Source organism: Lynx canadensis, chromosome A1, assembly GCF_007474595.2.
Source record: "Lynx canadensis isolate LIC74 chromosome A1, mLynCan4.pri.v2, whole genome shotgun sequence".
Classification (NCBI taxonomy): Eukaryota; Metazoa; Chordata; class Mammalia; order Carnivora; family Felidae; genus Lynx; species Lynx canadensis.
In genome coordinates, this window is record NC_044303.2 from 130,189,550 (window position 1) to 130,204,767 (window position 15,218).

Below are 15,218 nucleotides of genomic sequence, written 5' to 3' on the forward strand. Positions count from 1 at the left end.
CTACCTAAGGCAGTTTCAAATAAATGAATAGTGATACAAAATTCCTGTAAAAGCACCTTCTTTTTAATAAGTGTCTCATGTAGCATCTCTTCTTATCTACTATTTAATTGTTGTGATCTCTTGCGAAGATTATGTCCCTTTTATAGAAAAGGGTACAAAGGTTAGGATAAGGTTACTGACTGTCCTGAGATTGCCCTCAGAAATAATAGAACAAACTGTGATCCCACCTCTTTTGTGTTACATCTTTGCCAAAATGTGTTCTTATTAGACTCCTTTTGAGAGTTTTGTGAGGGAGGTGTGAAAAAACCCAGCTTCTCTGTCTCCTTAGGTAGGATTACCTCAGGAAGTCTGAGGAAGCCACAGTAACCTGCTCGGAATGTTTGGAGAGGATAGGGCCTTTTCCTTCCTTTGTGACCCTTCTGCCCTCTGTATTTGTTTAGGCCAGAGGTGCAGGGTTCCAGCCAAGTGCTCATCGCCTTCTTGGAGAAAGCATACAACGTTTAATATAAAGTTGAGACTATAGCTTAAGATGTGTTTTTCAGTCATTTGAGAAAATTATACTAAGGGTTATTGTTAAGGTTCATTTTATAGAAAACACTGCCATCTTTGGGCTTTTCAGATTTGAGAGGGAGATAATAGTTTATTTGTATGTTTTTGTTTTCCTTTTTTAAGCTCTGGGAACCCAGACTAGTAGTCTCTGATTGAAGAGATCATCTCTTGAACCTTGATTGCCTGCTTTTGTTATTATTTTTTAAGTTGTGAAAAATTTGAAGCATACACAAAAGGAAGAACAATATAATCAGTCTTTAGGTAACTATCACCCAACTTCAAGAATCATCAACATTTTGTCAATATAAATTTAGGGCACTAAAAAGCTAATTGGGGGGTTCCTGTGTGGCTCAGTTGGTTAAGTGTCTGACTCTCGATCTCAGCTCAGGTCTTGATCTCCGGGTCATGAGTTCATGCCCTGCACTGGGCTCCAGGCTGGACCAGAAGCCTACTTAAAAAAACAAACAAAAAAACCAAAAACGCTAATGGAGAGAGTTGAAAATGTATGGGGAACTTACATTTACAGTAGTAAATTGCGCATTTTTCCTTTTGGATATAATCTAGCTGGGTAGTTTTGTAGGGGAACCATCCTTGTTTTTGATGTCTTTTCTTAGTAAACGATCTTTCATTTTCCTGTCTCTTGCATGTTACATCTCCCTTTTTTTTAATGTATCCCTGCTTTTCATTACCGGGTATCTCCTTGTCTTGAGATAATTTGTTTTACGTTATCAGAGAATCAAATGGGACCACTTGTTTGTGGACTTGGATGAGATCTTGGCATCATGCTGCTTTGTAAAACTCTAGAGGCCCTCTTAGTTTTAATACCTGACCTTGAACGTCACTCTTCCCAAAGTACCTGGTGCTACCAGTTCCTGTGTCTTTTGGAGTTTCTGTGATGTAAATCAAGTTGCTTCTTGACCTTTTCTTACAGCTGGCTTTGAGCTTGGTTTTCTAAGTTTGCTAAGTTACTGCTTGTCTTTTCAGTCCTTATCTTTTCTTACGTTATCTTTGTACTTATGGTTATGGATCTTTTAAACACATCCTCCTATATTCTTTAAGTGGATCCTGGCAGAGAAGAGTAGTAAATGCATGCGTTAAATCTGTCCGCTTCCTCCAGATTTTAACATTGTGATTGATAATACTGAGTTGTATGGTGTGGCCGGAGCATAGTACAGAACATGGTTATAGGGGCCTGGTCAGGAAGGCCACAAGAACATCTCTTCAAGTTCAGAGCAAGAAGTGTTAACATTTTTATTTTAGTAAGGTAATCAGGGTGCCAGTGGAGACAGGGTTTGGAATGGAGTAAAACTAAGGTCAGGGAAAGTGGTTGGTACGTTTTCTGTTAACCATGAAAATAGATGATGCAGATCTGAAGTAAAATGCATGGAAAGAAGGGAAAAGATTTGAAAAATAGTAGAATAAAGGATTGTTGAGATGTGGGGTGAGTAGGAACAGGAACTAGGAGGAGGATGTGAGACTGTTTACCACTAAATAGGTAGTCGTACAGGTCACTTGAGTTTGGAAAGGCCGGACAGGAGCTTTTTTTTAGGAAGACAGTGAATTGGTTCAGTGGTCACCTTAAGAGTTTGAGATGACTTCTGGGTGATGATGTCCTGTACTTATTCAGTGTCTGCAGTTCAGAGATCTGTGTTTGGAGATAATATTTTGGGACATTTTCCGCATGCACATGACACAGGAGAAGGCAGTCAAATACATTATCCTGTGAAATGCCAATATTTAGGGGGTTTTATTCTTTTTTTCCCTTAACCTAAAAAATAATAATAACCTTATAAATTCACCGACTGTTGCAAAGATAGTACAGAGTACCCTTCACCTCATTTTCCCTTCTGTCTTATGTAATTGTTATACAATAAGATTTCTGCCTCTTGAAGCATTTCTGATCATTTTAATAACTAATGAATTTAATTTTGAGCTTTCATACTGTTGTAGAAAATGTGTTATTGTGATTTTTTCATAATGTTGTAGACAATGTCTTGTAGTTATGACTATGGGCCGAGAGAATGTTCACATTTATTTAAAGTTGTATATCTGGGATTGCACACATTCTTCAGGCCATTAGACTACAAAGGTAAATGTCTTCAGGCTTTGACCGAGAGTCTTACATGTTTAGCAGAGGCTTTAGTTTTGCGAAAGCTAGCATCTCATGCTTCTTGGGATGTGCACTAAGTAAGTAGATAGATTTTAATTTTTCTAGGAAATTTTAAGTCTGCTTAATCAAAACGAACTTGACTAGTTTATCTTAATGTGCCTTTTCTTTTGTTGTTGTATTAAAGATTGAACTACAGAGAGCGAAATTGAACTTCATTTTAAGACACAGTGTACTACTTTATTAAGTGTGACATTTTAATAACTATCTTCCTTTAAAAAGATCTTTAATAAGGTCTTTCAACTGATTTTTAGTTTCAGAAAGAACCAAACTTACTTAAGGATAAGATTTATGCATTTCCATTTAGGTATCTGTCCCACTAATAAAGGTTGAACTCAGTATATATATGGCATCAGAAGATGTATACATAAAGATTTTGTTTTGCTTAACAGAAGATGTATACATACAGATTTTGTTTTGCTTAACAGATTTTGTTTAGCTATTGATATTTGAATTACTTCCTAAATGAGGAGATGTTTGATATTTATTGGTTTCCTTTCTGTGTTTGTCAGATTACAGAGATTATTATGGATTAAAAATTGGCTTCTTATCCTTTATGTTTCCTTTCAGAGTGCTTGGACTTAGTGTGAGACACTGAGTCAATCTCCATAAAACAATAATTAGGTAAACTAGAATTTTAGATAAACCCCCCTCTTCTTCCTCCATTTTTTGGGTCATTAAAAATATTAGCAAAAATTGTTCATTAAAAAAATTTTGTGCATTTTTTTAAAACAAAGCTTAAGAAAAAAATAATTTTTACATTCTTTCAGCATCCTTTCCCCCTTCCTGTATTTAATTAGTGTTAATTTTTTCTGTATACTCCAAAGAAACATTTTTATGTGTGTATCTCTTTGCATGTGGTAGGTATGTTTAAAAATTCTTGGGTTTTTGCAGTTGTTATATACACACTTCTTCATCTTTTAAATCCAGTTTGTAATTATTTTTGAGATTGTTTTTATTCCATGCCTAATACTTTTTCATTGGCTAGTCACTATTCTGGAATATGAATGTACTATGATGTAATTATCTTACTAATGAACATTTTGATTGGGTTCATTTTAGATTACTTAGGTGAGATAATTTATGGAATTTAATATAGCAGTGTTAGTACCACTTTAGTAGTCAGAGGGGAAGATACATATGGAACCTCTTAAAACAGATGTTTATACCATTGGTGTATATGATTCTACTACCCCTGGGCAATTGAATAGTAATTTTTTGCTACTTGCTGTTCAATTGTAAACAGAACTAACCTTGTTTTAGTAGTGCTTATAGTTAGGACCATCCCAGAAAATCTGATGGATTTATTTTTTATCAGCTCATTTTAGGACATTTTTATACGATAGGTTATTTTTTGGTGGGGGTGGGATCTTAGAGTGTCTTATGTTAAGTTTTATTTATACTTCCCTTAGGGATTAGGAGCAGACAGCAAGAACCTGTACCCTTTCCTGCTCCCAGTTATCCAACTGAGTACAGATGTTTCCCAGCCTCCACATGTTTATCTTCTGGAAGATGGTTTAGAATTATGGTAAGAGGAAAAATTTGATTCCCTGGATTTTTTTTTTTTTTCCTGGCCTTCCCTACTCTCATGCCAATAAAGCAAAGGTCATGTAACAGGCCTTAAAAACCCAGTATTTAAAAACAGAAACATAAAACCATTTTCCCTGAATTGGGTAACATCATAGTTCCATCTATTCTTGGCAGCTGTCGCTCAGTATAGGCTCATAGTAGTCAAAGTTGAAAGGGGAAATTTCAGTAATGACTCAGCTGCCTTTAACCTTTGGAATTTGAAATGTAAAATGGGGAGAGTTCAATAAAACTTCAAAACTAAAAATGACTTAAAACTTGCAGCCTGTTAAATGAGATGTTTTGGGGGATGTTGAGTCATTTTTCAGCCTCTTGCTACTTCACCTATTACATACTCAGATAATATATCTCAGCCCCAAATGCTGAGGCTTCTTGGTCTTGACTAATTATTTTGCCAAGTGAGTAGTGTGTCGTGTTAAAAGTTAAAAACGAAAAACTCTGTTTCTGAGGCAGCTCACTGCTGCAGACCTTTATTGACTGCCCACTGTGTAAGGAACTGTGCTAGAAAATCCTTCGGCTTTACTAAGCTTATCTTACTGATGACAGCAAATTTCTGCAGGTCAATTATAATACAGGAAAGGCTCCAACGTTGTCATATATAAACTGACTATTGGAATTAAAAAAGAAAATCACAGAAATTAAGCATGGAAAAAATGAACATTTCTGGTTTCCTTTTTTCTTCCTTCTCTCCTTCCTTTCCTTCCTGCCTTAGTTTTTCTTAGATGTTTAGGAATGAACATTTTTTTTTATTTTTTAGAAACTGTCTTTGGTGCAAATTACAAATTAATGATCTGTAGCAGAATACTACGTGAATGATTTTAAAATGTTAGGTAGATACTCGATTTACAAGTTAACTTTCTCATATTTTCTAGGTTGTGTTGTTGGAACCTAAATGACTTTGGGTGGTTTTATTGTAAATTAGCATGTGTTGAAAATATATATTCATGTATTTTTGTTTGTACAGGATGGATTACTCGAGATCAGATGTTGGTAAATTTTTTCTGTAAAGGGGCAGATAGTAGATATTTTAGGCTTTCCAGGCTGTGTGATCTCTTGACTATTGACCTCTGCTGTTTTAGCACGAGAGTGGTCACAGACAATATGTAAAATGGTTGTGTTGCAGTAAAACATCATTTATAGAAATTGAGTGTGGGTTGAATTTGACCCATGAACCCTAGCTGTCCAACGCCTACTCTAGATTACAAATTAAGACACTAGTCTCTGACTAGTGTCAGACACATACTTTTCTATAAATATGTAGACAATATATGATGTTGACTATTAGAAAAATTAAAAGTATTACTTACAGTAAAGAGATAGACTCCGATACTTAACAGTATTATAGACTTAGCATATTAATGTGTTTATTAAAGGTATATAAATTTTTTAAGGATTACATGAACAGGCAGTAATAAATGTACATTGCTCTGTTGTTATCTCTTGTTTTCTTAGCCTTTAGTTATATGTAAACAAAATGAAATTGTTAGAATACCTTTTTTCTTTCTTTTCTCTCTTTTTTTTTTTTTTTTTTTTTTTAGCTCAAATGCTTAATAGCTTAGATTCTTTAAATTAAACTAGAGTATACTGAGTTAGAACTCATTTTTAGAATCAGATATAGGTGCCAGTCCCAATTATGCCACTGCATGAGGTATGTAATCATCATTTGTGAGCCTCACTTTCTTAATCTGTAAAATTAGGAAGTATAATTCCTACCCCACATGGTTGTGAGGATGAGATAATGTGTGTTAAATGGTTAGCTCTTTGCATATGAGAGTCTGTAAAGTTGCCTAAGAAGGAAGGGCAGATGTGGAACATTCTGCTCCTAGCAGAATCCCAAGGAACTTACGGCATTCGTGAGGTCACATGAGGGGCGCCATCAAGGGTGACAGAGTAGAGCTGTCTGTTGATAAGAGGAGGAAAACCAAGCCAAGAAAGAATATTTCCTGAAAGGGTGGTCAGCTACGTCATATGTTGCTGATTATTCTAGGTAGAATCGTACAAAAAAGTGAATTTGGCCACGTGGAGATGATAGCAAGGGTTTCAGTAAAGTAGTAAGAACTGACTAGAATTGAAATTAAGTAATTACAGACTGTGAGCCTTGGCAACATTGGGAGCACTTGACAATGAAGAGGAATGTCGAAATAGGGCAGCAGTTGGCTGGTGTGGGGAATGCAGAGTCTAGAGGGATGGATGAGGCTCCAGAGAACGACATAATTGGAGGCAAGAAGGGATGCGATTTAGCATATTTAGCTGTTTGTTGGTTTTGGTTTTAAGTAACATCAGTGATACTTCATCCATTTTAACTGGAGGCAGGAAGATGGATTTTTGTATTATAGTGGGATGTGATAGGAAGGTGTTGGGTCTAATAGATTCTGTTTTCTCAAATATGAAGCATAGTCATCACTTTAATATTGGCTGAAGTGGAAGTACATAGAAGATAGAGGGATTTGTGGAGAAAAAAGATTTAAATAGTTACCTTGGAGAATGGGAATTTGAACTTACTAGGGGATAATTAGTAGTAGGAGATATTTGAGGCCCCATACACAAAGGAAAAGTTTTTAGAGTGATTATGTGTTTTTTCCCCCCATGTTCCCCTCCCCCCATCCCCCTTGATGCAGCTTGCTAGAGATTTGCCAGTGTTACTAGTCTTCTCAAAGAACCACCCTTTGGCTTTCTCTTTGTTGTATTTTTGTTACCTATTTGTTAGTTTCTGGTCTTATATTTATCATTTCCTCTTTTTCTACTTAAAGTTTGTTTTTGTCATTTGACTTAATATTCTGAGATTTGGCTCAATAATTTTTGATCTTGTTTACTAATATAAACCTATTACTATAAAATATTTTTAAATAGAATTTGAACAAACCTTGCATTAATAGTTTTTTTTGTTTTTGTTTTGTGCTTTGTTAAAGGAAGTAGGATCACGTAATGGATACTGGTCCACAATAAGCATGGGCTATATGCCATTAAATGTAATATGGTCTTCATCATTAAAAACAACAACAACAACAACTGATGTGACTGCCTTTTGCCATCTACTCAGGAGATTAGAATCTTAAAACCTCAAAATCTCTTTTTAAAGAGCTGACTTCTGAGATAAACTTTTCTTGCTAGGGTGAATTCTACTTTTGATATGTTATACAAGTCTTTTCTATTGTTCTATGGTATTTTATCAGATTTTATTTTTTCCTGAACTCTTAAGATCTCTTGTCCATATTTTGTGATACTGTCTGATTTCATATCAGTGTCATGTGTGTTTTACCAATTCACTATTTTAAAAAATGTGTTTTTTTCCATACTGGAATGATCTCTGTGATATGGTAACTATTCTTTGGATGATTTGAAAATTGAGTAGAAAAGGGAACTGGAAATGGACTCATGGCAGTGGCTGGGAAGTTATTCACAGTTTGGTGATATTTTCAGGTTGTTTCTTAGTTGTTAGTTTGTACATACTTTAGTTTTGATTTTCCATGTCTGTTAATTTTGGTACTTCCTCCCTTAAGATACGAATAAAAAAAAACCATACAAGCATGTGCTTTATCTCTGTTACTTGTAGTCTTATTTTTGATTTATCTCTTTTTAAAGTATATTTATTATCTCTTTTAAAGTACATTTATTAGTCAGGCAAATATGTAGAACCAGCACTTTATATGCTAGTACGGATTCATAATTAAAAGGTAACTGGCAAGATAATTAAAAGGTAACCAAGAGAAACATTCTGTGCTTTGGGCCCAGTACCATAATGAGGTTCAACACATGCCTTACCAACTAGAATAGAGTATGCATCAGGTATTGCATACTCTGAATGTAATGAAAATACATCGGGCAAAGCTGGTGGATGTTTCTGTTAGGCTTTGTTATGAAAATGGCTACTCTCTTTGCCAATAAAAATTGGAGATGTAAAAAAAAAAAGTATATTAGAGATTTTTTCTTTTTATTAATATGAAAGAACTACATGTTGCATTTTATGAGTTCTCTGTTTCTGCCCTTTGTTACTTTACTTCTGCTTCATATTTTCTACTTCCTACCCTTAACTGGGTGTATTTTTTTAAAGCTATAAAAAAATAGTTACTTCATTACCTTTTCTTAAGTGCTAAAACATTTAAAGCTATGAATTTGCCTTCCATTGTAATGGCCTATTTCCTTTAAGTCTTGTTATTTTGGTAGTAGCATTAGAGTTTTTTAATGTCTTCTTTGACACAACCTCATTTATTTTTTGCTGATATTAAAGTACATGATTCAGGTCTGGATTTATTGCATTGTAAATACAACCTGTCACTTGTACAATTTTTAAAAAGTTAATAAGAATTTTAATGACTCGAGGCTGTCTTTTTGTAACAGTCTCAAATAGTGATGATATTAAAGATGCAGACTTTATATATATCTATTCTTTCTAATAGGTTGTATAGTTCAAATCAGTGGTTCACTTCTTAATCTTGACAGTGATTAATTAAAATATCTATTTAGTTTGCTTTGTGTCAGTGTCCCTTTTTATTTCTATTTCATTTTATACTTGAATGCTAGAAATAAAATTATTATTTACAGCACAGAGTTTTGGTATTTTTCTATATTGTTTTAAAGAATTTAACAAATAAAACACAGTATTTAAAATTTAAAATATTATCATGAAGTGTCATTTGATATATGTATGTATTGATTAATTTTTCACCTTTTAATTCTTTTGCATTTAAATTTTATTTGATGCTAATATTGTTATATGGTTTATTTTGTTTAGATTTGACTTAACTTTTTTTGTTCAACTTTTACATTTTAGCTTTTCTATTAGAACTTTAATTGTATCTCCTATACAGAGAAAATTTTTATATTTTGTATTTCACTTAACCAGAGAGGGTTTGCCTCAAAAGAATTTTCATGCTCTTATATTTATTTGTTGAATTGCTATGCCTGTGTTTTTACTTCATGCTCTTTGTTTTCTGTATTTTATTTAGAGGGGTAACATTAAAATTTACATTTCTCTAAAGATGTTGGTATATACAACTTTGTCTAATTATTCATCAGCATAACTTGTCCCTTAACTTTCCATTAGTGCCTTGACTTTGTTTCTCTTTCTTTCCTTTCTAAGCATTCACTTGTTTAATCTGGAGTGGTTGCCATGTCATAGTACTTTTAAGTACTTTAAACTCTGCAAGATTTTTTTGCCTTTTTGTTTTTAAGTTTATTTATTTTGAGAGAGTATGAGCGGGGGATAGCCAGAAAGAGAGGGAGAAAGAGAGAATCCCAAGCACGCTCCACATGGGGCTGTAACCCACAAACCGTGAGATCATGACTTGAGCCAAAACCAAGAATTGTACGCTCAACCAAGTGAGCCACCTAGGCGCCCCAAGATTTCTTCCTTTTTAAAATAGTATGGCTTGTATTTGGGAAGCTAGCATAGGTAGGTAGTGAGAGTGACAATGACCTGAATGCTCTTTTTACTAAGATAATGACAGTGGGAGGGAAAGAGTCACATGGAGTCTTAATTTGGGCCCAGTGACAGAGCTTCAAATGTATTCTGAGATTTAGAAGATGCCCATCAATTGTTTTCTCACTGAAATATCATGACTGGATTATGGTTTTTCTTTCGGTTTCATTTTTATTTTAAAGGGGAATAGGAAAGATTTTAAAAATCTTTTCTTTCATTGTATTCTTGAGAAATGTAATCATGGAATCAAATCCTCTTCTTGTTGATCAAAGTATCTAAAGGTACCACTGCTTGTGTGTGTGGCCCGTACTTCATTTTGTGGGTGGCTGCTTTCTTCTATGTCCCCCTTCTTCTTCCTAATTTTGACATTTAAGATTTGTGAAATAATTCATAGATACAAAGTAATAGGGAAGTCATATTGTTTGTAATTATTTATAACTTACATAAAATGAAAATCCATTTTCTGTACCCTGGTGAAGCTGTGGGAGAGTAAGAATGTCTGTGAAGCCCATGGTGTGGGATATTTGTTGGATTCTCCTGTTTTCATTGCAGGGATGAGCCGGTATACCAGTATTTTTTGTTTTCATTCCTTAGTTTATTTTCTTGTGGCTTGCTGTTTTTACAATCACGTTTGTATGTGACTCTACACAATGTATCTTACCTTCATATAAATTTTACAATAGGTGTTCTAACTTATTTTTTTAGCTCTCTGTTCTAAGATTCATCCATATTGCTGAATTTAATGGTGTGAATGTAACAGTTCATTTACTCATATGCCATTTTGTCGGATGTTCAGATAATGCAACTTGAACATTTTTGTACATGAATAAGTGTGCAAATGTATGAGACCTTATTCATGAGGTCATAGGTGTGTGCACATAGACATATTTCACTAGTTCAGATAATAATACTTTCCAAGTCTTGATACCAACTTCTTCCTGTCAGCAGTGTGCAAGAGTTTTCACTTTTTTATAGCTTTGCCAGTATTTATTAGGTCAGACTGAAAATCCTGGTAATATGGTAGGGGTAAAATTTTACCTTGTTTTGCTTATAATTTGCGTTTGTAATTTTGGCTGTGATTTGATTACTGGTTGGGTTCAATATCTTTTTATACTTTTAATAGTCAAGTTTATTGCCAATTTTTGTATCCTCTGGATTGCTTGTTCGTTTGTTCTATATGTTTTTCTCTTCCTAACCTCTTTTGTATATTCCTTTGAATACTGTTCCCTTTTCAGTTATATATATTAGAAACAATCTTCTCCCAGCATGTGACTTAGATTTTGACAATTTTGAGACATCTTCTGACATAGAGTAATTGTTAACTTTAATGTAGTCCTATTCATCCTTTTCTGTAGTCTTTCTTAAACCTAAAGCTGTAAGTATGTACTGCTAACATAAAATAAAGACTTAACACTTCTCATATAAATACTGGAATTAATTTCTGTATTTCGTGTGAGGTAGAGGCCCAGTGGCTTCCCACCAATGCCTGAGTTTTCCAACCTTTCTTAACCTAGGAACCACCTCTGTCCTAAATGAGTGGGTCTGTTTCTTGTGGTATTCTTTTTATGATATTAAATACATTAGTTTTAGAGTGAGTCATAAAGCAAGTCCCCCCCCCGCCATATGTTTTTTTTCTTGATAAATTTCTTGTTTATTCTTGGTCATTTGCCTTCTAAATCATTTTAGAATCCACTTTCCTAATTTCTAGGGGAAAGTCTATGGAAGGTTGAAGTTTTATTGATTCTCTATAACAGTTTAGAGAGAATTGACATCATTATGATGCTAGATTTTTGTATCAGTGATTCTTAAAATAACATCTGTTTAAATACTTTGTTTCTAAGTTTTATTTGAGAGAGAAACATTGTAAATGGGGGAGAGAATTGACATCATTATGATGTTAGATTTTTGTATTAGTGTTTCTTATAATAACATCTATTTAAATATTTTTATTTTGTTTTTAAGTTTTACTTTATTTGAGAGAGACAGAGACCTTGCAAGTGGGGGAGAGTTAGAGAGAGGGAGAGAGAGAATCCCAAGCAGGCTCTGAGCTGCCAGCACAGAGCCTGACAGAGGGCTCAAACTCACAAAACTGGGAGATCATGACCCCAGCTGAAAGCAAGAGTCGGACACTCAACCAACTAAGGCACCCAGGTGCCCCAACATCTATTTAAATCTTTATTTGTTTTGAGTGTAGAAACTGAGTTCATTTTTGCATGCAGTGTATTGATATTTACAGCAGCCTTGTTGAAGTCTCTTAGTGGTTAAAATACTTTATGAATTCTTTCTGCATCTCTTTTCTGTCTGTCACACCTGTTGTAAATAAAGCCTATTTAACTTTCTCCTCTCACCCTTGTGTCTTATTAACTTAGTTGGCATATCATGTGAGGAACCATCCATATATACACTCAGTAGATGGGAAGGCAGGCAAGGTAATAGAAGAAATTGTTTGAGATGTGATTCTGTTTTTCCAGAGAATGGCTTCAACATATCATTAGGTGTGTTTTCTTTGAGTGTTGGATAGGTCCTCTCTTACCAGATTAAGGATTTACTTTCTGTTTGTAATAGGATAAGCGTTTTTATAATGAATGTTAGATTTTGAATAGGATCCCCTCCTACTCCTTTCTTGCAACTATTGTGACAATCATGGTTTTTTTTTTCTCCTTTAACTTCTTTGGGTGAGGGGTGAGGAGGTAAACCAAATGCATACTTCTGTGATAAACCACAACCCATATATATTTTATTTTTTATAGATTTATTCTTTCATATTGCCCAGTGTCTTGTTGAAAGGGCACATCAGTTACATGTGACAGAACAACATAAAAAGAACAAGACAATTTTATGTTTCCTTGACCATTCCATAATAATCATGCTTTTGCTGTATCATTAAAATTTTATTGTAAGGACGTTTTGTAGTTGTAAATATTTTAATATGTAGTTACTTCCCTTACGATTTTTGCTGTGTATATAGAAAATAATAATGTGCGATGTGTACTTTTTCATTCGATATAGAAAGATAACTTTTGTAACTTGCTGTATTGTTCATTTTTCTTTCTTCCTTTAGATGGGACAATTTTTTAGTAAGTTGTATTGTTAAGAGCTTAATGGCTATAGAAAGAGATTCAGCTATTTGTTTTTTCTTCCTAGGTTAGTGACTTTGGAAAACAGCCCATGTGTTACACCGGAGTTGCTTCGCATATTTCAGAATATGTCCCCCCTTCTTGGTATGTATTAAAATGTAAACTTAATACTGTTTTTGAATGCAGCCCTCCTTTGGGGCCTTATTGGGTGACTTTAAATTATACCTTCCATTTTACACAAGTCCCTGATACTCACAAGTTTAATAGTGTTTTAATAGTTTGTGGATTTTTTTTCCTATATAACTTTGTAAAACCATTTTTACTTTGTGAAGAGTGAACGCTAAATTTACTAAATCACTAAAAAAAGTCTTCTTGGAAATCTAATTCTGTGTTTAGTTTTAACTTTGTTAAAATTTCTGTGTTTCATAGCAGATTCTATAAAGTATTTAAAAGACAATATTATAAAACTGCTTCTGTATACCGTGGTTTCATCCAGTTTGTTTTACAAAGTGATTTTATGCTATCAGATTTACGCTATCACAAATGAGCTCTGTACATATTTTTTTTTTCTTTTTTTTAATTTTTAAATTATTTTGAGAGAGAGACAGTGTGAGTTGGGGAGGGCAGAGACAGGGAGAAAGAGAATCTCAAGCAGGCTCCCAGCTTCCAGCACAGAGCCCACTGTGGGGCTTGAACTCATGAACTGTGAGATCATGACCTGAGCTGAAACCAAGAGTTGGATGCTTAACTGACTGAGCCACCCAGGTGCTCCCATACGTGTTTCTCTTTTAGCCTAAGGAAGCAACAATGTGAAGACTGTTAACTACTGGCAAATCATATTTATTGTTTGTTGATGTGTTACTTATGTATAGAGATGTGACATCATGAAGCTTAGTGTTCTTTTTGTCTTTTAAAGTTTATTTTGTGAGAGAGAGAGCATGTGAGCAGGGGAGGGGCAGAACGAGAGGGAGAGAGAGAATCCTGAGCAGGCTCTGAGCTGTCGGTGCAGAGCCAGACGTGGGGCTCTAGCTCACAAACAGTGAGATCATGACCTGAGTCCAAATCAAGAGTTGGATGCTTAACTAACTAAGCACCCAGGCACCCTATCCCGAAGCTTGATGTTCCTGGAGCATCACTTGTGGCACATGGGAGAGGGGAACTGGACACTCTGCAAGGAATGGGGCCTTAGTTTCTTTCAGCCACCTTGGATGAGATCTAATTGTTTTGTTTTTCAATCTAAACATGGATTATGATGATAATTCTCAAGGAAATAAATACTTTTCTGTTAGATATCACTACCATTCACAAGTATGTAGTATTTTACATTGAAAAAATGAATAATTGTTTATGGAGATTTTACTTCATGAGGGATTTTATCATTGGAGATTCACATTTTTTTTTCTTTCCAAGATTTCATTTAAAATCAGGTTAGTTAACATTCGGTGTAGTATTGGTTTCAGGAGTAGAATTTAGTGATTCATCACTTACATATGACGCTCGGTGCTTGTCACAACTGCCGACCTTAATGCCCATCACCCATCTAGACCATCTGCCCACCCATCTCCCCTCCAGCAACCCTCAGTTTTCTGTATTTAAGAGTCTTTTAGGGTTTGCCTCTCTGTTTTTATCTTATTTTATTTTTCCTTCCCTTCCCCACATATCATCTGTATTTTTTCTTAAATTCCACATGTGAGTGAAATCATAGGATATTTGTCTTTCTCTGACTGACTGACTTCAGTTAGCATAATACAGTCGAGTTTCATCCACATCAACTCATGGAGTAATACAAGGATTGTATACAGTGCTATTTAGTCGCCTTTCTGATTCTTTTCCAGTCTGTAAAATAGTATCATTTATTTATAAAATGTAAAAATTTTTTTCCATTCATAGTATTCTTCAAGCATCTTTAATTCCTTCATTGGAACTTTGTATACACTAACTGAATATTGTCAGGAGAGGGCATTTATGGCAATATCTGAAGACTTTTTTCTGGGAACTTATTTGTAGTGAGCAGTTTTATTAGAGGCAGAAATATTATTGAGGTACAGTGATGCACTGGAAAAGTAGATAAACTTTTTGAAAGTATCAACAAATGTGGATTAAAACACTATTAAAACTGATTAGAAAACATCTCATTTGCTGGGTGGTATTAGTGGGCAGATGATATAACTAGTCCTTTGTGTTTTTTCTGAGATCTTCTGTTATCCTGTTCTTCATATAAATCTCAAATAATACCAAAATACCCATTGTTTTCCATTAAAGAGCCACTTGCCATTTATCATAAAGTGTCCTTATAAAAATGTTGAAAAAAATTCCCAAAGATGAAGACTGTGCCAATAGACCACTTATTGCTAGTCTTGTAAGAAAAGTTGTGTCTGTCTTTAAGACACCACAGAGAAATAGAGTGGGAAATAGCTTT

General features: G+C 34.4%; 1 protein-coding gene across 2 annotated transcripts in view; it reads left to right on the forward strand.

The window, feature by feature from the left end:
- IPO11 (importin 11) overlaps positions 1-15,218 on the forward strand; it is a 194,925-nt gene that overhangs the window by 85,524 nt on the left and 94,183 nt on the right. For both annotated transcript variants that reach the window (XM_030321825.1, XM_030321834.2), the window contains exons 21-22: positions 4,129-4,244; positions 12,867-12,943. In XM_030321825.1, coding sequence (XP_030177685.1) covers positions 4,129-4,244; positions 12,867-12,943 — 193 coding nt within the window. The remainder of the gene's footprint in view (positions 1-4,128; positions 4,245-12,866; positions 12,944-15,218) is intronic.